The sequence below is a fragment of the Nematostella vectensis genome, chromosome 2 (assembly GCF_932526225.1).
Source record: "Nematostella vectensis chromosome 2, jaNemVect1.1, whole genome shotgun sequence".
NCBI classification, from domain to species: domain Eukaryota; kingdom Metazoa; phylum Cnidaria; class Anthozoa; order Actiniaria; family Edwardsiidae; genus Nematostella; species Nematostella vectensis.
In genome coordinates, this window is record NC_064035.1 from 21,352,744 (window position 1) to 21,374,519 (window position 21,776).

A 21,776-nucleotide genomic window follows, 5' to 3' on the forward strand; every position below is an offset into this window, starting at 1 on the left:
GCCTGAAAGCGGAGCCAGCAATGAACACCTTTTAAGGGGGATCTAGATATTTTTTTATAATGAGATTAAAAAGATGTCAGTTTTTACTGCCATGTAATTATGAATAGTCAATAGAGAGAGAAAAAAGGAACCGGGACTATATCTTTGATGTAAAAACTAACAGTAATGCAACTGCATTAACAGCAATGCAACTTGATTGAGCACTCTCCTAACATATCCCCTTTCTTCATTATCTTTAGGTTGATAGAATAAATGTTTTCTTTACAGATTTATCATTGTGCATTAAGACAAAGTTTCTTGGTCTAAAAAACCCTATTACACTTATACTGCTGTATCAAAGTAAGAAAAGTCACCTACATTTGCCTATTCTTACCTACATTTGCCATTAGCATCAATCATGGCCCTCAGGTAGTCCTTGGTTGGTTTTATCCTTAAGGCAAACGTCAAACCGAACTTGAGCCGAATCAATTTAATAACTGGTGCGTGTCAGAGTGGAGCTTATTTCCGGTGGCGGCATACGTCGATCCTATTCCTCAGAATACAATTCATTTTGATTAATCAATTTCATACTTTTGTGGAATTTGCACGAAATAATTCAATACGATTTCATTATTGTCTCAGAACAAAAGACTATACGGGAATATGCACGTTCACATACGAGCGTGCGCAGCTCGGAAAATATAATCATTACCGACCAATACATTTGAAATAAGCACATTTGTTGCACATCGGTAATTCGCGTTTCAGGTACGCATTTGTGCCTTCTGACTTCTGTAGCTTCGCCATATTGTTGGTCGTAAAGCGCATGCTCTTTAAGGGGGACCCGGCTTTAATTTTGTGGGCGAGAGGGTGCACTAACAGATTTTGTTCAAAAGTTTGAATTTAAATCAAATATTTTCTCATTTACATAATATCAAGAGAGCATAAGATAAGAGAGGGACACTTTGGTATTGCCCGCGGGCCATGTCGATTCCGGAAAATATAATCATTACCGACCAATACATTTGAAATAAGCACATTTGTTGCACATCGGTAATTCGCGTTTCAGGTACGCATTTGTGCCTTCTGACTTCTGTAGCTTCGCCATATTGTTGGTCAGTACGTAAAGCGCATGCTCTTTAAGGGGGACCCGGCTTTAATTTTGTGGGCGAGAGGGTGCACTAACAGATTTTGTTCAAAAGTTTGAATTTAAATCAAATATTTTCTCATTTACATAATATCAAGAGAGCATAAATAAGAGAGGGACACTTTGGTATTGCCCGCGGGCCATGTCGATTCCGAATCTGGCTATTTTTAGTAACCACCACCCCACCACGCGCGTGAGCATTTTTACTCACCCTACCCCCGCGCTTTGGCATTTACATCTTGTTGTTTGCCGCTGTTTTGTGACTTCAAACCGAAAAGCACCCTATTTATACCATCGAAAATTCCATTCTAGCATCAAGGGTACGGGCAGTTGCGGTTTATTAAGGGGATGTAGTACTTCGAGGATTGCAAGATTTCAAAAACGAGTCTTCATTCAAAATCAAGAGCGGAAAAACCTTGTGCTTCAAACACCGTTTTCGCTCTAACTTGCTGCTTCTTCGTGGTTTCTCAACATTCATTATCTTCCTAATAGTCAAATGAAATCTGTTAGACATTAGATATGATATTGATTTTCGTGAATATTCCTGTGAATTGAGAAGGAATCCAAGAAAAATACATTTTATAAAACTATCCTTATAGCGAGGGAATGCATTTACGTGATGATCAAAGCCAGGAAGCTGAAGTATCTGAGCTTTTGTAATAGTGAGAAAATAAAGAGGGAGATATTTCTGTACTTCTTTGATGTTGTTATTATTATATGTTATATTATTATGTTGTTATTATACAAGCTGGAGTCGGGATTTGAATGAAACGCGGTATCACAGCCATTTTATCGCTCGTCCGTTTTTTTTTCTTCTTTCTTCTTCATTCGACTTCGCCGCTCAGACAAACAAAACAGTCAAACTATTCAGGGATTTAGCTTTCTGTGAGTATATTTGCCAATCTTGCTTACTTCAGTTAGACTTGTTTTCTTCTTCCGAGTTATTTTACATAATCTCTTTTCATTCCGATCGAGTTGGCAAAACAACAACACGCAACCCGCGGGGGAGTAGGACAAAATAAAAGGAGCAAATCCTCACGCGCAGTGGTGGGGTGCTGGTTACTAAAAATAGCCAGATTCGGAATCGACATGGCGCGCGGGTTATACCAAATTGTCCCTCTCTTATATTATGCTCTCTTGATAATATACTTATCTTATTCGGTTCAAGTATAATACGACCTATGCCGCCAGGCCGCACCAGACACGATTCGATTCGACTAGGCGACTCGAACTCGAATCTATTAACCACGCTCGAACTGATTTGGTGCATACGTTGTACCTTCAATGTACCAGTTCCAAAACAATAGGTTCGACTGAATTAGGTACATGTTCGGTTCGACGTATGAGTTATGCCTTAAGTATCTTTTTTTTTCAAAACAATAATTTCATCATGCCATGTATAACCTTACCATTTTTTAATAACTATTTGAATAAAAATAGATAAACACATTAGATAGTATGCAAGATGCACACAATTTAAGCTTAAGCAAAAATATATAGGTAATAGGGTTGCATTAACTGTAAAGTTAATGTATTTATGATAATGTTAATAAGTTGCTGTATCTTCAAAAAGACTAAACACACAGGATAATATATAGATTTAGGCACTGCCTGAAAGCGGAGCCAGCATTGAAAGAATGTTTTTTAATGAGATTAAAAAAATATGCAGTATGAAAGTACTAAACCTTGGTGTAAAAAAGTATGTCAAAGTTCAAGATGCCTTAGTTAATGAGAATGCTTTTCAAGAGTCTACTGGTCAATTCTTATTTGTTCCACTATGCATATTATTTTATCAAAACAGCATAATAAAAATCTTTAACCTTGTGAAGAATATATCAAGGAGGTAACAGCATTTCCAAGATTTAGATGCCATACTGTAGTTTCCATGTACTGCAACTCATTATTCAGGAGAATGTGTTGAAATTAATACATATTAGTGCACCCACCCTTTGGCCAGTTGTTTATAAAAACCCTGGATCCACCCATCTAGCTACTAAAAAAATTAATGCAATGGAGGAAAATGACAAATTACTGAAAGTTCTAAATTCCTTTTTTTTTTTAATTTCAAACCAAACCATGTTCATTGACTTATGTTTGGGGTAGAGAGAAATAAATAAACAAATAAACAGAAAGTCAATGGGGAGTTGAAAGGGAGAGATGTGACTCTATTTGAAAAAAATGTGATGCTACTTTAAGAAAAATATATGAAAAAATGCAATAATAGCTTGACTGAGCACTTTTCAAATATTTTTCCCTTTCCCTATTACCTTTAGGTTTGTTATAAAACTGTTTTGTTTACAGATTTATTATTAAAAAAGCACAAGTTTGTTATTATCTTTATATAATTTATTAGGTAAGTACCTTGCCCTAATAAAAACCCTTTTATAGAAGTTCCATTAATGTTCACTTATGTATCAAAGCTACATTTTGACCGGCTTTGCCCTGGCAAAGAAACAAATAATAGATGAAACAGCATTCCAAAGATAGAATGATATAGTTAGATACACTTCAGGTGCCACTTACTAGTAATACTCCATCACCAAGGAAATCCACAAATATACCTCAGTCATGCATTACATATTGGTGAACCCACGCTTTAGCATATAGTGGCCTGCTGTTTTTTTAATTTTTTTATATAGAAACCCTGCAGCTGGATCCACACATGCTAATGCTACTACAAAATTAAATGCAATGAAATGGAGGAGAAAAAAAAATGCAAATTTAAAAAAAAATCCTTGATAGTACTGATTAGTGCTAAATGAAAATGCCTAGTTTCAAACCTAACCTATTTTAATTTATTCTGGCTGCAGAGGGGAAACAGCAAATAATTATCAATTCCATATAAAAATAATCAATAGAGAGAGAAAAAAGAAACTGGGTCTATATTTTTGATAAAAAACTTTAACAGTAATGCAACAATTTGATTCAGCACTTTCCTAACATTTCCCCTTTCCTCATTATCTTCAGATTGATAAAAAAATGTTTTACAGATTTACGGTATCATTGACACAAAGTATCTTGCATTAAAAACCCTGTTACACTTATACTGCTGTATCAAAGTAACAAATCCCGCCTACATTTGCCTATTCTTATGCCTTACAGCCTTTAGCATCTATCATGACCCTCAGGTAGTCCTTGGTTGATTTTACCTAAATAAAAGTGAAAACTATTAACTTGGGTATTTGTTTTTCTTTCAAATTAATATTTTCATCATCCCATTTATAACCTTACTAATTTTCCTTAACTATTTGAATAAAAATAAATAAACACATTAGATAGTATGCAAGATGCAGACAATATAAGCTTGAGCAAAAAAGATATAGGTTGCCCTTTTTTTATTTTAATTTTCGATGAAAAAAATTCTCTTGTAACTGTAAAGTATTTGTGATAATGTTGAAAAAGTTGCTGTATCTTCAAAAAGACTTTATACACAGGATATAAAGACAAGAAAGGTCTTCTTTAGCAATATATGACAGGATGATTTTTGTCAGCCTTGATTAATTATCTAATTATCTAACGCTGTCAATAAGGTAAAGAGAAAACGAAGAATATCAAAGGATGTTTTGCTCAAATTGCTTGTTAGACCACGAATTCTCAGTTTTAATGCTCGGTTACTGCAAGCTGAATTGCATTATACCAAGATAAATAAATATACATAACTGAATAAGACTAAAACAGTGCATTATAATAATTTATACAGCTCTCTTTCGAAACTAAGGTCTTAAATGAAAGTAATGAACTGTTCCAATCTGGAATAGTGTTGGGAAAAAATGAAAACTTGTAAACATCTGTACTCTAAATACATATGTAATATATAGATTTAAGCACTGCCTAAAAGTGGAGCCAGCATGACTTTTTTCAGCATAAACTTGTGTAGAACCCCCTTCCCTGCACTTTCATTGTGCATCACGTTCCACCACCCACTAAAACGCTACCATATGTAAAACATATAAAGATTGCATGTTCTATGTAGAACCCCCCTTAATAATAATGAGTTTAATTCAACCTTTCGCAGTATAGACTGGATTACAGGTGAGTCAGAGATATAAGTAAGCAATACAATAAAGTACAATTAATCAAATGTAATTAGCATATTTAACAGTAACGAACTCGTTGAAACGACTCGTATTAGTAGGCCTCTGATAAAATTTAGATTTAGATCTGAGATTATAACCTGGATCATGCGTAATGCGACGCCCTTTAATGATAGGAAAAAGAGGATTCTCTGGTTTGATTCTGGAAACGAATCGCTGGCATGCGATATTTCTTCGCTCGTGCAACGTTGGAAGGTTTGCAAGCGTGAGGGAGCCCTCATAACTACTACCTGGGAAAGCGATCTTGAGCGCACGCCTCTGAACATCCTCTAGGGCGTCAGACAGATAATTTGGAAGGTTCGCAAAGGCTGCAGACGCATATTCAATGACCGATCTGATAAGTGACCGGTAGACTGTTATCAGCTCTATGGCATCCAGGCCGCATTTCTTAAGTACTCTTAGAGCATAAAGCCTTTTGTTAGCCTTCTTAATTATGAAGTCGCAGTGCGCAACCCATGTCAAGTCACACGATATGAGAACGCCAAGCAGCTTGAACGACTGCACCCGGTCGATGGTATTGCCGCCTACGGCCATGGGCTGTCAACTGCAACTATCATAGTTTAAGAAGCTAACGGACATTTCTTTGCACTTTGATGGATTAAGGCGCATGTTATTCTTTAGGGCATATGCTTGAATGTCGTAAACAATGTGTCCTAGGAGGGATGGTGAGTTCCTAGGTATCACCTCAAGAACAGGCAAATCGTCCACTTAGCCCGCGTGGGCCTCGTCCTGACCAAGTCATTGACCATTACACAGAAGAGAATGGGCCCAAGCCTGGTACCCTGGGGGATTCCCCCGTTAAGTAGTTGCGAGGAAGATGTTTTACCATCGAAGCAAACAGACTGCGAACGCCCTTGTAGAAAGGCTGCAACCCAGCGCAAAAGTGCCGTTTCAACATAAAGTGATCTTAACTTATCTAGTAAGATGTGATGGTCAATTAAATCGAATGCTTTTCTGAAATCCGCGAAAAAGAGTCTAACCGAGAAATTGCCGAGATCAAGGGCCTCAAGCATAAGGTGTAGAATATAAACAATAGCCTGTTCGGTAGACTTAGACGCAGCTGCAAACTGCTTACTATCTATTTTATCTAAGACAGCGGGGAGCATTCTCGAAAGTGTTAGTCCTTCCATGATCTTGGCGACTTGTGACGTTAGGGAGATAAGTCTCACATCGTTTTCCACGGTCTTGGCATGCTTGGACATAGGGAGAGGACGTGCGATAGCAGACTCTACAGGAGATGGGAAGAAGCCATCAGTTAGTGAGCTGTTGTAAAGGTCGCATATGACCGGAGCAAGTTCGAAGGAGAAGGTCTTCAGGATGGTATTGGGAATTCCATCGGGACCGGGTGCTTTTTTTATCTTGGTGGCAGATAGGGCATACTCAACATCCGGGATGGTGGCAAGTAACCTAGCAGGGACTTCATCGACTTGAAAGGATGCCACATCGCGAGTAGTTAGAGGGGGGAGGTTATAGGTCAGCCCGACAAAGAAGGAATTCATCCTGTTACACAGAGACTCGAGAGGGTCGGAATCACTTGTGACAAGGAGCTGATCGTACCACTTTCCGTTACGACAGGAGCCACCAGATAAAGCTTTAACCTCCTTCCACCAACGACTGATGTTAGACTCTTTGAGGGCCTCAACCTTTCTCTCATAGAAGGTGCGCTTACAAGATTTAATTAGCCGCTGAACCTTATTACGCCACAAGTGGAAGGCTGGTGAGCCCTTGCCACCCCTGGAGAAGGCTCGTTGCCTTTTAGAAATAGCATGTTTAATCTGATGTGTATCGAGGGTTTATCCGAGGGAGATGCGTGGATAGTATTGATAGGAAAGTACTTATTGAATGCTTCCGTCAGAGTACTGTGGAAGAGCTCGAATTTCTCCTTACACGAGGTCATGAGGAATAATTCATCACGAGTGAGCAGTTAGCCATCTCCCAAACTCCCTTATTCGGCTATCACGCATATCGCGGCGCTCGATGGTTTTCTTAGGTGGCTTTCTGCGAGGTCCTTGTCGTATTAATATACAATAGTGGTCACTGTTCCCCAATTTCGGGAGTTGGACAGGCTTCTCAGGCAGTTCGGGTTGGTAAGTAAGCCACCAGTCCAATATACCAGTGTCTCTAGTCAGTACATCAACAATTTGACTCAGACCGCAAGAGCGCTTAAACACGGACTGCGAGATCTTGGTGGAGGTGGGGTTAAAATCACCCACGACCCACACCAGGCAGTCGGGATGTTTAGACATATAAGGGTCCACTACACTTTGTATGTGCTCGTAAAACTTGGTGTTATCATCAGTGGACGCTCGAGGTGGATGGTAGATGACTCCAAGCAAGATGCTTGAGACGTCAAGTTCGTCAATTTTGGGTGAAATAGATCGAGCGTTGCATACAAGCAGCGTAGGGATAGCAATTCCCTTTCCCGTGTAAGCGGCATTTAAGGCTGGACTTCTATCAGGAGCACCAATAGGAGAGGGGACACTCAATACAACTTCCTCTGTCAGGGGCCCTGTGGCCACAGGGGTACCAGAACCAATATGGCTGCGACAGCGACCGGCTCGTTTTGATCGAAAACCTTTCCTGATACCCATATCGTGAAGGGTCTCCCATAAATCCTCAGGAACGCGCACCTTTGGTTGTGTTTTGCCGATTGGCTTGAGAACGGCACTGCTGTATGTCACTCTGGACGAGGTAGCATCGTTTCGAGTTTCAAGATGGCGACCGGATATACATGAAAGGTCAACGAGAAGAGGCCAACGGCCACAGGTCAGCCATAAGTTGGCTAGGTCGACTATAAGGTATACCATTAGGCCCCACGGCCTCTTATGTAGTGATGGAGGCAACATAAGGGTCGCTTCAATAGAGAACGACACGGAACACAAACGAATTTTACGGAGACGTTTTAACCGAGGCAGCCAATATGGCGCTGCTGACCATATTGCTTCCCTGCACTTTCATTGTGCATCATGTTCCACCACCCACAAAAACGGCACCATATGTAAAACATATAAAGATTGCATGTTCTATAAATACTGCAATTATTAATAAGGTACTTGCACCGGCAAAAAATGATGGCGTGCAATTAAAAAAATCCTACTCACATGATTTTGGATAACCATCTATTTTTCATATCTGCTATGAATTTTCTTTACATCAAAAATTTCTCACTCTAGAAGCAAGTAAAATATAAAGCTATTTTTGTGGATGTGAATCCACACACACATCTGTCAACACTTAGATAAGGTCATGCTTGTAATACAGGAGAATACAGGGAAATACAAGGAAATACAGGATAATACAGGGAAATACAGAGAAATACAGGAGAAAACATGGTAAACCTGGGAAATATAGGGAAATACAGGAAAATAAAGGAGAAGATATGAAAATTATTTAGAATACTATGATATAATACCATTATGATACACTATAATATGGTAACATGAAGTAGTCACCAAAAATACTCTGAAGATGATGCTAGCTTGTAGTTTTGCTGGAGTTTTAGTGGAATTTTGTGCAAAATGCATGCTTATTCGGCAAAATAATTGAATTATGAGGATTCGAACTATATTCTTCGTTGTATATCTACAGGATAAATAAAGTATTTGAGCCAAAATTTGCAGTTACTGCTAGGGGCATAGAGGTAAACAAGTAAAGAGTTTTGAAACCCTGTTTCGTTGAGCGATTATAATTTTTTTGGCAGATTTATAATATTGTTTTCTATACAGGAAAGGTCAAACACATTTTGCTCCAAGAAGAAAAATGGCGATAAAACTTGCCATGTGTTTAGTAGAGCTAATAAGAAAGAGACAAGCGGGAGTTTTTTTCCAAAATTCAACAATACAAATGCATGATGTTTTCTGGTATTTTGATTTTTTTTAATTGCTCTATTTCCCCCGCAAAAAAATTGTTTAAAAAAATCCCGCTAGATTCTTTGCTTCATCATAGTAATCGGATATTGCTAAAAAAATTATTTTTTTATCAAAAGCGTAGGTAAAAACGCAAATATAGTGACACACGGACAAGACACACGCTATTTAATTTAATTAACACCTTCAGCTGTCAATCTCATCAACAACCTTTTTCCAAACAGCCCAAAATACCCCAAAATAGCCGGTGCTAGTACCTTAAAAGTGTCCTTTCAATCCTCCTAGGGAATACCTAGAACAAATATGTTTTTTGTTATAGGTAAAAAAAAGTATTTATTGACATTACTAAGGATATCATTAACTAAACTATACTTGATAGACAACTGATACAGCAAAATTAGCCAAATAAATTTATGCTTTGATTAACAGGGAAGGCTTTCAGGTGAGAAGGGAGGTCATATTTATTTTAAAATGAGGATCAATTAAAGCTCCTCACAAAAAAACTGTGTGCTATTTTATTCTCTTCAAAATTAAAAACAATAAACAAATACATATCAAATTCCTATACATTAAGTATATCAGCAAATCACACTACCATAGTGGATTTGAGGTAAAAGTACTCATTCCCTGCCTGTACTGTCCCAATGCCTTTTACTTGTTTAAATTACTTTACTTAACTTGCAAAGATAGGGCTTTATCATTTTCTTATTCTTGTGTAAGTTTTAAAGTAATCAATTCGAATATTAGAAAAATATCTTTATTAACCTTCTCTATTGTGCTTTAGAATGTAACTTTGCTAAGGGTGGATTAAAAGCACTCCAACATATTATTCTTCTGAGTACATTATTTTATTATACAGTTAAGAACCACATATAAGAAGCTAGAATAAACCTGTTAACCTAAAATTATCAAATTAGAACCCTTTTTATAAAGCATCTATTTAGCCTTTATTTGAAATAGGTTGAAATAGGAAAATTGATTCTAAATAGTTTTAAATATGATCTTAAGGGATCATATAGGAGACCTGTTTTTGTTTTTGTATGATTAACTTACTACCTCAATTACTTTACCATGAGTCATTGTAATAGCAAGAGACTATTTATACTAGTCTAAAAACCACACATTATACAAGAACCTGTCAGGCTAACTTGGAAAAAAACTAGGTTTTTTGCTTTAATAACTCTGGTTCATTTTTTTAGAACAATTTTTCCATTAAAATATTATCTTACTTTTTGTTACTTTATATGTGTTTATTTTTGATAACCTATATTAAATACCAATGCCTTATATGTACATCCTGCCCTGGGTCATGCCTCTTAGCCAGCAGCTTGTCTCAGCTTGATTTCAGAATCTCTGGCTGAGATTAACCTGAAGAAGTTTGGAGAAAAGCATTAAAGAAAAAACTGGTAATTTCCTTATGATATAAATATTATACCACAAAAACCTAATTCATAAAACCTAAAACTAAAAATAGGATACAAATATTATACCACAAAAACCTAATTCATAAAACCTAAAACTAAAAATATTCCCAACTAAAATTTTCTAAAATGATACCCATTACAGAAAATGAACATATGAACTTTGCTGTCTCATAAAGCTCTATGATCTGATGAGTCAGAGGTTGAAAGAGCTTTTATAGGAGAAGCTGCAGAGGGGAAAAACCATTGCTTTTGAGCAAATTGCTCCTCTGCAAAAAAAAGCTGTCTTTGGCTTTCTATGAAACTATGAAATTTTACTTTTGGACCACATTATATTGTGACATGAGAAAAAAAAAATTTTTTAAGGTTTGTAAGAAAACATTGAGGTACCCAGGGTTATTGAAAATATTGTAGGTGATATAAAAACAAGGCATATTTTTTAGGTAATAACAGATCCTCAAGGTCCTAATATGTATGTGCACCCTTTTTTAAAACTAAAAGAGAATTCTAGAATAGTTGATTTAAATTTCAAGTGTTTATCAAATATATGTTGTTTTTCACAAATTTCTAATACTTAGGGTTTTAGGAGACCAGCTCTCAATTTCTTTAAGGTTTTAGGAAACCAGTTCTATATTTCTTTCTTCAAAGAATGCTGGAGTTTACCCAAGTAATTCATTTAAGCCTGAAATCGGATGACATACAGCAAATATGTGTAAAAAAACCAGACAGCCAATGCGGATGAATACAGAGAATGTATGAACATTCTCACAAAAATTAGGTTTATGATGAGGTCCGAAATCTTGTGACAGAGTTGACAGCTCTGGTAACTTATACTCAATTCATTCATGAATAGTAGTTATAATTTCCCTGCAATAGATGGTGAATGGCAGATTTAGAAATCGAATTTGATAAATACAGCCTAGAATATTTATTCGCTGAGGTAAGAAAGTTACTTAAATAAATTAAATTCAACAATGAAAAAGGTGTTCAAAATTTGAAAACAAAACAACTCCGAAAGATCGTTCCGCTAAGTACTTCAATAGAATACGCTAACTAACCTACGTCTGCCAGTGCAAGAACAAATACATAGGAGCACTTGTCGGAGAAGGTGTCCATAAAATTAGCTTGTTTTTTCTTTCTTCGTCTTGTGGCTTACTCTGACATTTCAGTTGACCTTGACTCGAGCACAAGACTTGACTCTTCAAAACTTTCAACCATGCTTTTACACAGTCTTTTGCACATAATTAGACAAGTTCATATCTGTGGTTAGCATTCCCACGAATGATTTTTTCAAGCACTTCTTTTTCGACAATTCTTGGCTTTTCTGCAGTCAGTTTTCGTGTGTTTTTGAGAGGGGCAGAAATACGCATCCGCCATATTGTTTTGCGCGCTCTGGAGGCCTGTGCCGAGGCAGATCGCGGCTGGCTGGCTGGATGGATGGCAGCTTGTGACAATGACGTCATTGACCACAAAAACTGAGTCGCCTAGTTATAGACCATTTCTATACCTATGAGGCTCCGCGCTGGCTCCGCTATAAAGACAAGAAAGGTCAATAGCAGGTTAGCAGCAACATATGACAGGATGATATTTGATATTTTGATATGTTGATGATATTTTGTCAGCCTTAACTGCATATCTCATATCTCAACGCTGTCAACAGTATAGAGAGAACTAGTAATACCAAAGGATGTGTTATACTCAATTGTTTGTTAGACCACGAATTCTCATTTTCAGTTTTTACGAAATTAACATTTTCATCTCGATTTTCAGTGGAATAAAAACCATTCAAATGCACGCCAAAATTATAGCGGAGCCAGCGCGGCCGTAGGCCGCGCGGAGCTCCATAGGTATAGAAATATGATATAACTATGCGACTTGGTTTTGTGGTCATTGCGCGGGTACCCTGTGGTGTCACTCGCCAGCCAGCCAGCCAGCCAGCCAGTCAGCCAGCCAGTCAGCCGCGCAACTCCCAGGCCTCACTCGGCCCCGTAATGGCGGCTAAATTTCAAGCACAGAGCAAGGGAAAAGTTCTTGTCATGCGTTGATTATTTCTTTTTGCCTCAAATTTTGTGACTTAAGGATAAAGTCAACTAGAGGAGATCTACTAACATTCATTCACGCCAAGATTTATGTAAGGATATGTCTGGTTTTTGCTAGTAAATTTAAGTAAGTAATAGTTCACATTTAAAAGCGAACAAAACCACAAGAAAGCGACAAAATGCAAGGTGAGTTTCAGACGACGATTTCTTTTGTCTATTGAGGATATGACAGTTATTGGGCTTTTTGTTGTCCTTTTTGTTTGCTTTGAGAATGAGCATAACCCTCTTGTTTTGACATTCTTTGTTCTATTGTTATTGTTGATTCTGTTGAAATATTTCATAAAGGCTAACCAATATCGTGTTGCATTTGTCATATACTGGTAAAGAAGACCGTTCTTGTCTTTATATCCTGTGCTCTTAGTCCTATGAAGATACATATCCTTAGAAGATACAGCAACTTTTTCAACTTACAAGAGAAATTTTCCTTACCGAGGATAAAAACAAAACAAAATTCAACCCCTGTTGCCAATATGTATTGTTATAGTTAGCATCTTACATCTCATGTGTTTATTATTATTTTTTCAAATATTTGTGGAAATTATTCAGATTATAAATGTCTTGATGAAAAGATTGTTTTGAAAGAAATGTTACTCTTTTATGAACCAGGGACTACCTGAGGGCCAAAATGAATGCTAAAGACTGGAAGACATGAGAATTGAAAACCAAGTCTTGAAAGACATGTCTCAAAGCCAGTAGGGAGTTCTTATTCACTAGTCATTTGATACCCCCACACACATGGTCCCAGGACAGGGTGGGGGGTTAGACTTTAATAAAAGCCTGTTTCAAAGTTAAGAGTCAAAAACAGTCAATACCACCACCCCTCTTGATATATTCTGGTTAAAAAGTAATCTAAAACCCCACATTAACCCCTGACTTCCCCAGGACCATAAGGAGGGGGCTCAAATGACTAGGCCATTACTATGTGATTCAGCAGTACACACTCAATAAGTTTTTTTAGAACAAGATACTTATATTATATAAAACTAAAAACATAATTTTGCTTTTTAAATAATAAATCTGTAACGAAAACAGTTTTCTCTCAACCTAACGATAATGGGAAAGGTGATATTTTAGGAAAGGACTGAATATTTTCACATTATTGTTATTATATTTTCTTTTCAAACAATTAAAAAAGAGTTATATTTCTTCCTTTCCTTCTCCCTGTTGACTATTTTTATGCAATTGATGCTCTTTGCTATTTCCCCTCTACACCAAAAATAAATTAATAAACAGATTTGATTTTTAAATTAGAAATTTTGATTTAGTACTTTCACTTATATCTTCTTTTTAGGATTTCCTTTCCTTTTCCATTACATTTATTTTAAAGGTTTAGATTTATTTCATTGGAATGGTTGGATCCAGGGTTTCTAAAAAACACCAAAATATAATACATTACTGGATGTATATTTGTAGATATTAATTCCCATGGGGATGGAAAATCACCACTTATGGTACATTAAAACTTCAGTATCTAAAATTGTGTATGACACTATATTCCATCTTTGAAATCCTGTTTCATCCATTGTTCTTCGCAAGGACAAAGCTTGTCAGAATGTAGCTTTACAAATGTACATTAATGGAACTTTTATTAAGGGGCAGGGTTTTTTTAGGGCAAGATACTCAAACTTTATAACACTAGCAACAACCTTGTTCTTTTTCAATAATAGAATTCTGTTCACATAGCTTGGATAGCATAGACATGGCCTCTTTAGAGGCCTGTGGTGGTGAAAGGGTTAAGATAATGGGAAAGGGGAAATGTCAAGAAATGCTCAATCAAATTATTTTCATTACTGTTAATTTTTTTTTCAACAAACCTTTCAAGTTGAGTCAATTCCCTTTATATCTCCTCCCCCATCGGCTATTTTTTTAGTCAATTGATATTCTTTCCTTCCTCTCTACCCCAAACATAGATCAATGAAAGGGTTTGGTTTGAAATTAGAAGTTAGCATTTTAGCACTGTCAGTGATGCCTTAGATGTTTTTTTAGGATTTGCTTCCAAAATAAATCTGTTTTTTCTTCATTGCATTCATTTTGAAGTAGGCCACCAACAACAAGGCCACTATATGGTAAATGGTGGGTGCACCAATATGCATGAAAGGAGATATATTTTTGGATTTTAATTTCCAGACATTTTTCTGAATATTCGGTCCAATGAAGGAGAGAATCGCCACTAAATCCATACATAAAAATTACAGTATGGCATCTAAACAGTCTAAATATATTATTTCAAATCTGTGGAATGCTGTTACATCCATGACCTATTCTGCACAAGGGCAAAGCTTTTCGGAGTATTGTTTTGATTAAAAAAATAAATATTTATAAACTTCTATGATGGGACATAAGAATTTACCATTAGACTCTTGACAACTTTGACAGCCATATTCACACCAGGAATTGTGTTTGTTAACTTTAATGTAGTGTATAATTTAAATTATTGAATAAGGCCTGGATCCATTTGGTTGGTACAATAAATAAATCTCAGTAAAGAGCAGGATCCTAGATCCCCCAAAAATACCTCAATCAGTCAACACAGAAGGTGTTCAATGCTGGCTCCGCTTTTAGGCAGTGCCTAAATTTATATATTATGCCAATATCGGATTTCAAGAAGATGGTATTTTAGCCAATCAAAACAAGGATAGATGACATTGATATGGCATCTTGACGTCAAACATAGCTGGTACGGTGCTTTAGTTTAGTGCGCCGACAAAAGCGTGGGTACATGCTCAAAATTGTGTTGCCGAAGTTTCCACCAAAACATTTTTTGTTTAGTAGGACCTAATAAACATGTCTAAACTGGAGGCTTGCTTTAGGCAAAGAATTCCCACGGGAATACATTTGCTCCAAGACTAAATATTTGTTTGTAAATTTTTGCAGATCTTAGTAGATTCCGTGTGAAATTACTACATAATTAAAAAATAAGTTTAATTTCTTATAACAAATACTTGAAGACGCAATTCTTTGATATTTCCTTTGCCACCAATAAAGAACATGTAAAGGATAGAAAACTCACCTTAAATGCCGTTTGCCGATTAATGTGCTTTCCTTCAATTAATTAGTTAAGTTTGCGGTGAGGGAAGTCGTCCATATTTGAACCATTCGTTTTGCTATATCATGGAAAGCTCGAAGCAGATTCACACTTGACTATGTATAAAATTATTTTAAATTTCCTTCTTCTACCAATCTTCAAAGATGGCAAATGTATAATTCCTAATTTTGTGGGTAATCTGAAGCATATAGAGATGAGAGAGACGAAAGAACTTGATTACGTTAATAATAAACTGTTGAGACTATTGCTTTCCTTTCGCGCTCTCGGGTAACGCTTGCGCACACAAAACGCCATCCTGCAAAGCAAATTACCATTGTTGCATTGTTGTCTTTCTCGGTTTCTTCAAAGCTATTGATGTACCTGTTTATAATCCACAGCGTAGTGCGAGATGATAGTGAATATGATAAGCAGCAACTTGACCGTTGTAAACGCGAACTGGAAGGTCTTGGGGCCGAGGAGATGAAACTCGACCAAAGATTACTTGAGGCGAAGACTACCCTACACAGCGCGACCCACGATTCGGAAATGAGCAAATATCCCTTTTTCAATGTATTAAAATCGAATTGATTCTGGTGTCCATTGCTAGAAAAATCTCATTTTTCTAATGAGAGTCCATATGTATTACCGCTTAATGTAATAAAATTCGCCGCTTAATGTAATGAAACTTTTCCGCTAAATGTAATACTAACCGTTGATGTATTAACAAAAATGAACGCTTAATGCAATAATGGACCTAGCGCTCAAGGTTACGGTTCACGTTCACAATGTCGACAAATGTTTATCTGCAAAAATGATTGGTTTAAGTCACTATCTATGGTACTAAAAATAGCCGGAAATAGCCAAAATTTGAATACGGCAAATTTGAGATAAAATATCTCTTTATTGGAATACGATATGGATAAAGTGAGATATAATTTTGAAGATTGACATGTGCTGATGGAAATAAGACGTATTATGTTTACCTAGGCGCATTTTCCTTTAAGACAGTATGGTTTTGCCTATTTCGGCCCCTAACTAAGGCTTAAGGCAAACGTCGAACCGAACTTGAACCGGATCAATTTAATAACTGGTGCTTGTCAGAGTAGAGCTTATTTCCAGTGGCGGCATACATCGATCCTATTTCTTAGGAGACAATTGAGTTTGATTTCATACTTTTGTGGAATTTGCACGAAATAATTTATTGTGACTATTACGATTTCATTATTGTCTCAGAACAAAAGAATATAAGGGAATATGCACTTTCCCATACGAGCGTGCTCAGCTAGGGAAATATAATCATTACCGACCAATACATTTAAAATAAGCACATTTGTTGCACATCGGTAATTCGCATTTCAGGTACGCATTTGTGCCTTCAAAGCAGGGCCAGCATAACAAAATTGAATTTTGTGCTGACTTCTGTAGCTTCGCCATATTGTTGGTCAGTTCGTAAAGCGCATGCTCTTTAAGGGGGACCCGGCTTTTATTTTGTGGGCGAGAGGGTGCACTAACAGATTTTGTTCAAAGGTTTGAATTTGAATCAAATATTTTCTCATTTACATAATATATTTATCTTATTCGGTTCAAGTATAATATGACCTATGCCGCCAGGCCTCACCAGACACGATTCGATTCGACTAAGCACTTGTCCGAACTTTCGCGGGTTGCTAGATTGGACTTTGACCCCGTAAAAACGCACGTGACCTTCAACGCCGAAAGGTTGAATTAGGTACATGTTCGGTTCGACGTATGCCTTAAGCCTAAGAAATAAAAAACTTCTCATAGGAAAAAGCCATGGGTGGATGCTCAACTGATGTATCTTACTCCGAAAAGGTGGGTCCTATTAAGCTTATTGCACGGATCTCAACACCTTGTTTAACTTGTTTGTCGATAAAAGTGTCGAGGAGATTCGTAAGCAATGTTATGACGAAATGTCTAGGTCGCCCGATAAAAAAACTATCCTTCGAACAGAATACCATTTTCACATGAAGATGAAGAGGACCTCGAATAGCAGTGTAAAAAAATTTTAAATTAATTTAGTTTCAGTCAAAGCCAAACAAGAAAAAAATGTCCATGAAAATGATAATAAGTTCTACAGCGCATTCTTTTTTATCTTAGTTTTCGCGGGCAAGGCTTTGGCTGAAAACGCTTCGCAGCCCAATCAAGATAAACGTTATCCGTCCAAACCCCCTGTCAACATTCACTACCACAGCAAGACCAAACTCCCAGTCAACATTTACTACCTCAGACATACCAAACTCCCAGTCAACATTTACTACCTCAGAAAGACCAAACTCCCAGTCAACATTTACTACCACAGCAAGACCAAACTCCCAGTCAACATTCACTACCACAGCAAGACCATTTCAGCCAACATTCACTACCACAGCAAGACCAAAATCCCAGTCAACATCCACAACCACAGCAAGACCAAACTCCCTGTCAACATTCACTACCACAGCAAGACCATTGCAGTCAACATTCACTACTACAGCAAGACCATTGCAGTCAACATTCACTACCACAGCAAGACCATTCCAGTCAACATTCACAACAACAGAGAGACCAAACTCCCAGTCAACATTAACCCAAATAGGACCAATGCCCAAGTCAACAGTCAATGCTACAGCAAGACCAAATCCACATTCAGCATTTACTACAACAGCAAGACCAAACCCCTATTCAACAATTGGCAGTCGGTATCAAGAAACACGAAATACTCCTATTGGAATTCCCTCGAATACAAGGTTAAGTGATCCGGCACCCCAACAGACTTGTTCGACAGCATATGATAACACCGGAGGCACATTTGATTTAATGGCATGCAACCAAACTCCCTTAGAGGGTGCAGATCATAAAAAGCTAAGGATATGCATGGAGAACAACGAGGAAATTCTGACGGATTATTTCTCTGATATTGTTATGAGTGGGGGGTATTACGAAGATTTTACGCCATTTAATCCTGAAATGCAACTGGGAGATATGCAGGACTATTTCAACCAGTCCCTCTTGAATGAAACTTTCTTCTGGTCTGAAGCTTCAGACCAGAAAAATCAGTGGAGATCTGATAATCCGGGTATGAGTAACTATGCAGAGACAGCAACAGAGTCAAGCATGATGCCATTGTATGACGTTATTCATCAGCTGTGACAATGTGAGTACAAAGGTGAAATGAAAGTGATATCACCTCAAGAACACTAAATAACATTAGTTTCCCAATTAAAACCGCAATTCTCGCTACTGCTTGTATTACAGATTATGGCTAAACACGCTTTTGAGACTTATACTTGAAAACGAGAAAAAAAATATATATATATAAACTAAGTATTATCATCAGAGTTGGAAATACAATTTTTGTACATATCATCAATAATAATCTTAAATCTTTAAGAAAAAAAGTTATGTTAGCCTCTTCTAACATAAATTCGTAAACAGATTTCTGTAAATAATAAGTATTCTTTACGAAACCCTTAGATTCGCATGGTTTTGCCACAAAAATAGATCTTTGTTGAAAGCTGTATTGTTGTCACTTCAGTGAACCTATGGAATAATAAAGAAATCGAATGTTTCATAATATTATTGATGATAAGTACAAAAAATTGTATTTCCAGGAAAAGTGATGTCTTTTTAATCTTGTGCGTTTATCGGATAGCATGATCATTACGGCGATAAACACAGGAAAAATGCCCTAAAAACCATATTGGGTTTTCAACAATTTCCATTAAAAAAATATACAAAATGGATTTGATCTTGGTTATTACTTATCCAATCTTGGGTTTTACCTAAAACTCATTGCAAAAATACGTTTATCAACAATGGGTTCTAGCTTGTAAAAAACAACTGCAAACCAATATGGGTTTTAAGCAAAAAATATTTATGGATTATGCATTTCCAACAATGGGTTATAGCTTATAAAAAACGACCTCGAATCAGTATGGTTTTTATGCAAAAACCATTCATGGTTTATGCATTTCCGACAATGGGTTTTAGCTTGTAAAAACCCTACCCGAATCAACTATGGGTTTTACGCGAAAACCATTCATGGTTTAAGCATCTCCGACAATAAGTTATAAGTTGTAAAAACCGACCTCGAACCAATATGGATTTTAATTGAAAAATATTCATGGTTTATGCATTTCAAAAAAATGGCTATAACTTGTAAAACACAACCTCGAACCAATATGGGTTTAAGCGAAAACCACTCATGGTTTATACATTTCCAACAATGGGTTTTAACTTGTTAAAACCAACCTCGAACCAATATGGGTTAAAGCGAAAACCATTCATGGTTTATACATTTCCAACAATGGGTTTTAACTTGTAAGAACCAACCTCGAACCAATATGGCTTTTACTCGGAAACCATTAATGGTTTATGCATTTCCAACAATGGGTTTTAGCTTGTAAAAACCAACCTCGAACCAATATGGGTTTTACTCGAAAACCATTCATGGTTTACGCATTTCCAACAATGGGTTTTAGATTGTAAAAACCAACCTCGAACCAATATGTGTTTTAAGTGAAAACTATTCCTGGTGTATGTATTTCCGACAATAGGTTATAAGTTGTAAAAACCGACCTCGAACCAATATTGATTTTAATTGAAAAATATTCATGGTTTATGCATTTAAAAAAAACGGCTATAAATTGTAAAAAACAACCTCGAACCAATATGGGTTTAAGCGAAAGCCATTCATGGTTTATACATTTCCAAAAATGGGTTTTAACTTGTTAAAACCAACCTCGAACCAATATGGGTTTAAGCGAAAACCATTCATGGTTTATACATTTCCAACAATGGGTTTTAATTTGTAACAACCAACCTCGAACCAATACGTGTTTTTTCTCGAAAACCATTCATGGTTTATGCATTTCCTACAAAGGGGTTTTAACTTGTAAAATCAAACCTCTAACCAATTTGGGTTTTGTTTATTTCTGACGACAGTTGATAACATGCAAAGTCGCCACTAATTTGATACATAGTTTTTCACAATTAATAAAGGGGTATCAGTAGCTTGTAAAAAATGACATTGAACTAATATGGGTTTTAAGCGAAAACCATTCCTTTCCAACAGCTTATAAAAGCTACCAACTATCGAACGTCAAATTATTTACTGGTTACTGACCCCCCACCGCTCTGGAATTTCCATTTTGGGTACCAATTTTGACCCCCCCCCCCCCCTGATTTTCCAAATAAAGTACTAGGTACCCCCACCCCTTTTGGGATTCCTAGGCGTTTGACACCCCACGCCCCCGGAATTTCCGATCAACCCATTGGGGGTATGGATATTTCCTGGCATAACTAAATATTTGCTGAATTTACAAGTTTAGAGCAAAGGTTAAGATATTTAAGATATAAGACCTTATATTGATTACATGTATCAATCGCGTGACAAGGCGAGACCGGTGTTTTCCTGTCGTTTATGTCTTCTTTCTGATAGCCATTTAGGACTATCGAAAATTACAGAAAAGCATATCGTTTCCTTTTCCATTTAACTAGCCCCAAAAAGTGTTCGCAATATTCATGTTAAGGGCGTGTTCCCATATAGTCGTCACGGTCGCCGCGATTGCCAGAAAAAAGTTTATATAGAAACACTCTGAAACAGTTATCTGGCGTTCCAAGAAGACATGATAGAACAGTGCTCTAACTTCAATAACCATTTCCGTTTTAAATATGGGGTTTTCAGAAAAACACAAACAGAATATTGTTTTTTGAGTACGGTTGTAAATATTGTGGTTGGAATTTTTTTTTGTTGGAATTTTTAACAAACAGTTGGAGATTTTTCAATTAGTGAGTAATTTTAAAACCAGTTGGAAACTCTCCAACCAGTGCCAAATTTGGAAAACCTCAAAAGTACCAGGCATTGGTTCCTTGGGTTTACGTTAGCGTTACGGTTGGGTAATTCTTTGTGAAAATAAACTTTGGGTAACAAAACTGTGTGGAAGATATTTTTATTTAATTAATTAATTTGGGCGCATTTCTCACAAGCTTCTGTAAACGTGATTTGGCGATCAAATCGTGGAGTTACTGATGACGTGCAGTGGTTCAACCGATTTGGAGCAATTGTTCCTTTGATGCGCCCATGTTCAGTAACAAGTGCAGTAGTAGCTACTCTACTATTATATTTCCCGACTAATGACCCTTA

The 21,776-nt window shown here is 36.8% G+C and overlaps 1 protein-coding gene and 1 long non-coding RNA gene across 2 annotated transcripts; one reads left to right on the plus strand and one right to left on the minus strand.

Annotated features, from left to right (window-relative positions):
- The first annotated feature begins 7,885 nt into the window (after positions 1-7,885).
- LOC116618666 (salivary glue protein Sgs-3-like) lies at positions 7,886-21,565 on the plus strand. The gene is made up of 3 exons (XM_032382651.2): positions 7,886-8,018; positions 16,030-17,464; positions 17,750-21,565. The coding sequence occupies exons 2-3, from the start codon at positions 17,426-17,428 to the stop codon at positions 18,779-18,781; spliced, it is 1,071 nt and encodes a 356-aa protein (XP_032238542.1). The 5' UTR covers positions 7,886-8,018; positions 16,030-17,425; the 3' UTR covers positions 18,782-21,565.
- LOC125561073 lies at positions 9,245-12,209 on the minus strand. The gene is made up of 2 exons (XR_007307090.1): positions 11,566-12,209; positions 9,245-10,454 (listed from the first exon to the last, which is right to left on the minus strand). It is a non-coding gene; the product is annotated as an uncharacterized LOC125561073 (long non-coding RNA).
- Positions 21,566-21,776: the final 211 nt, after the last annotated feature.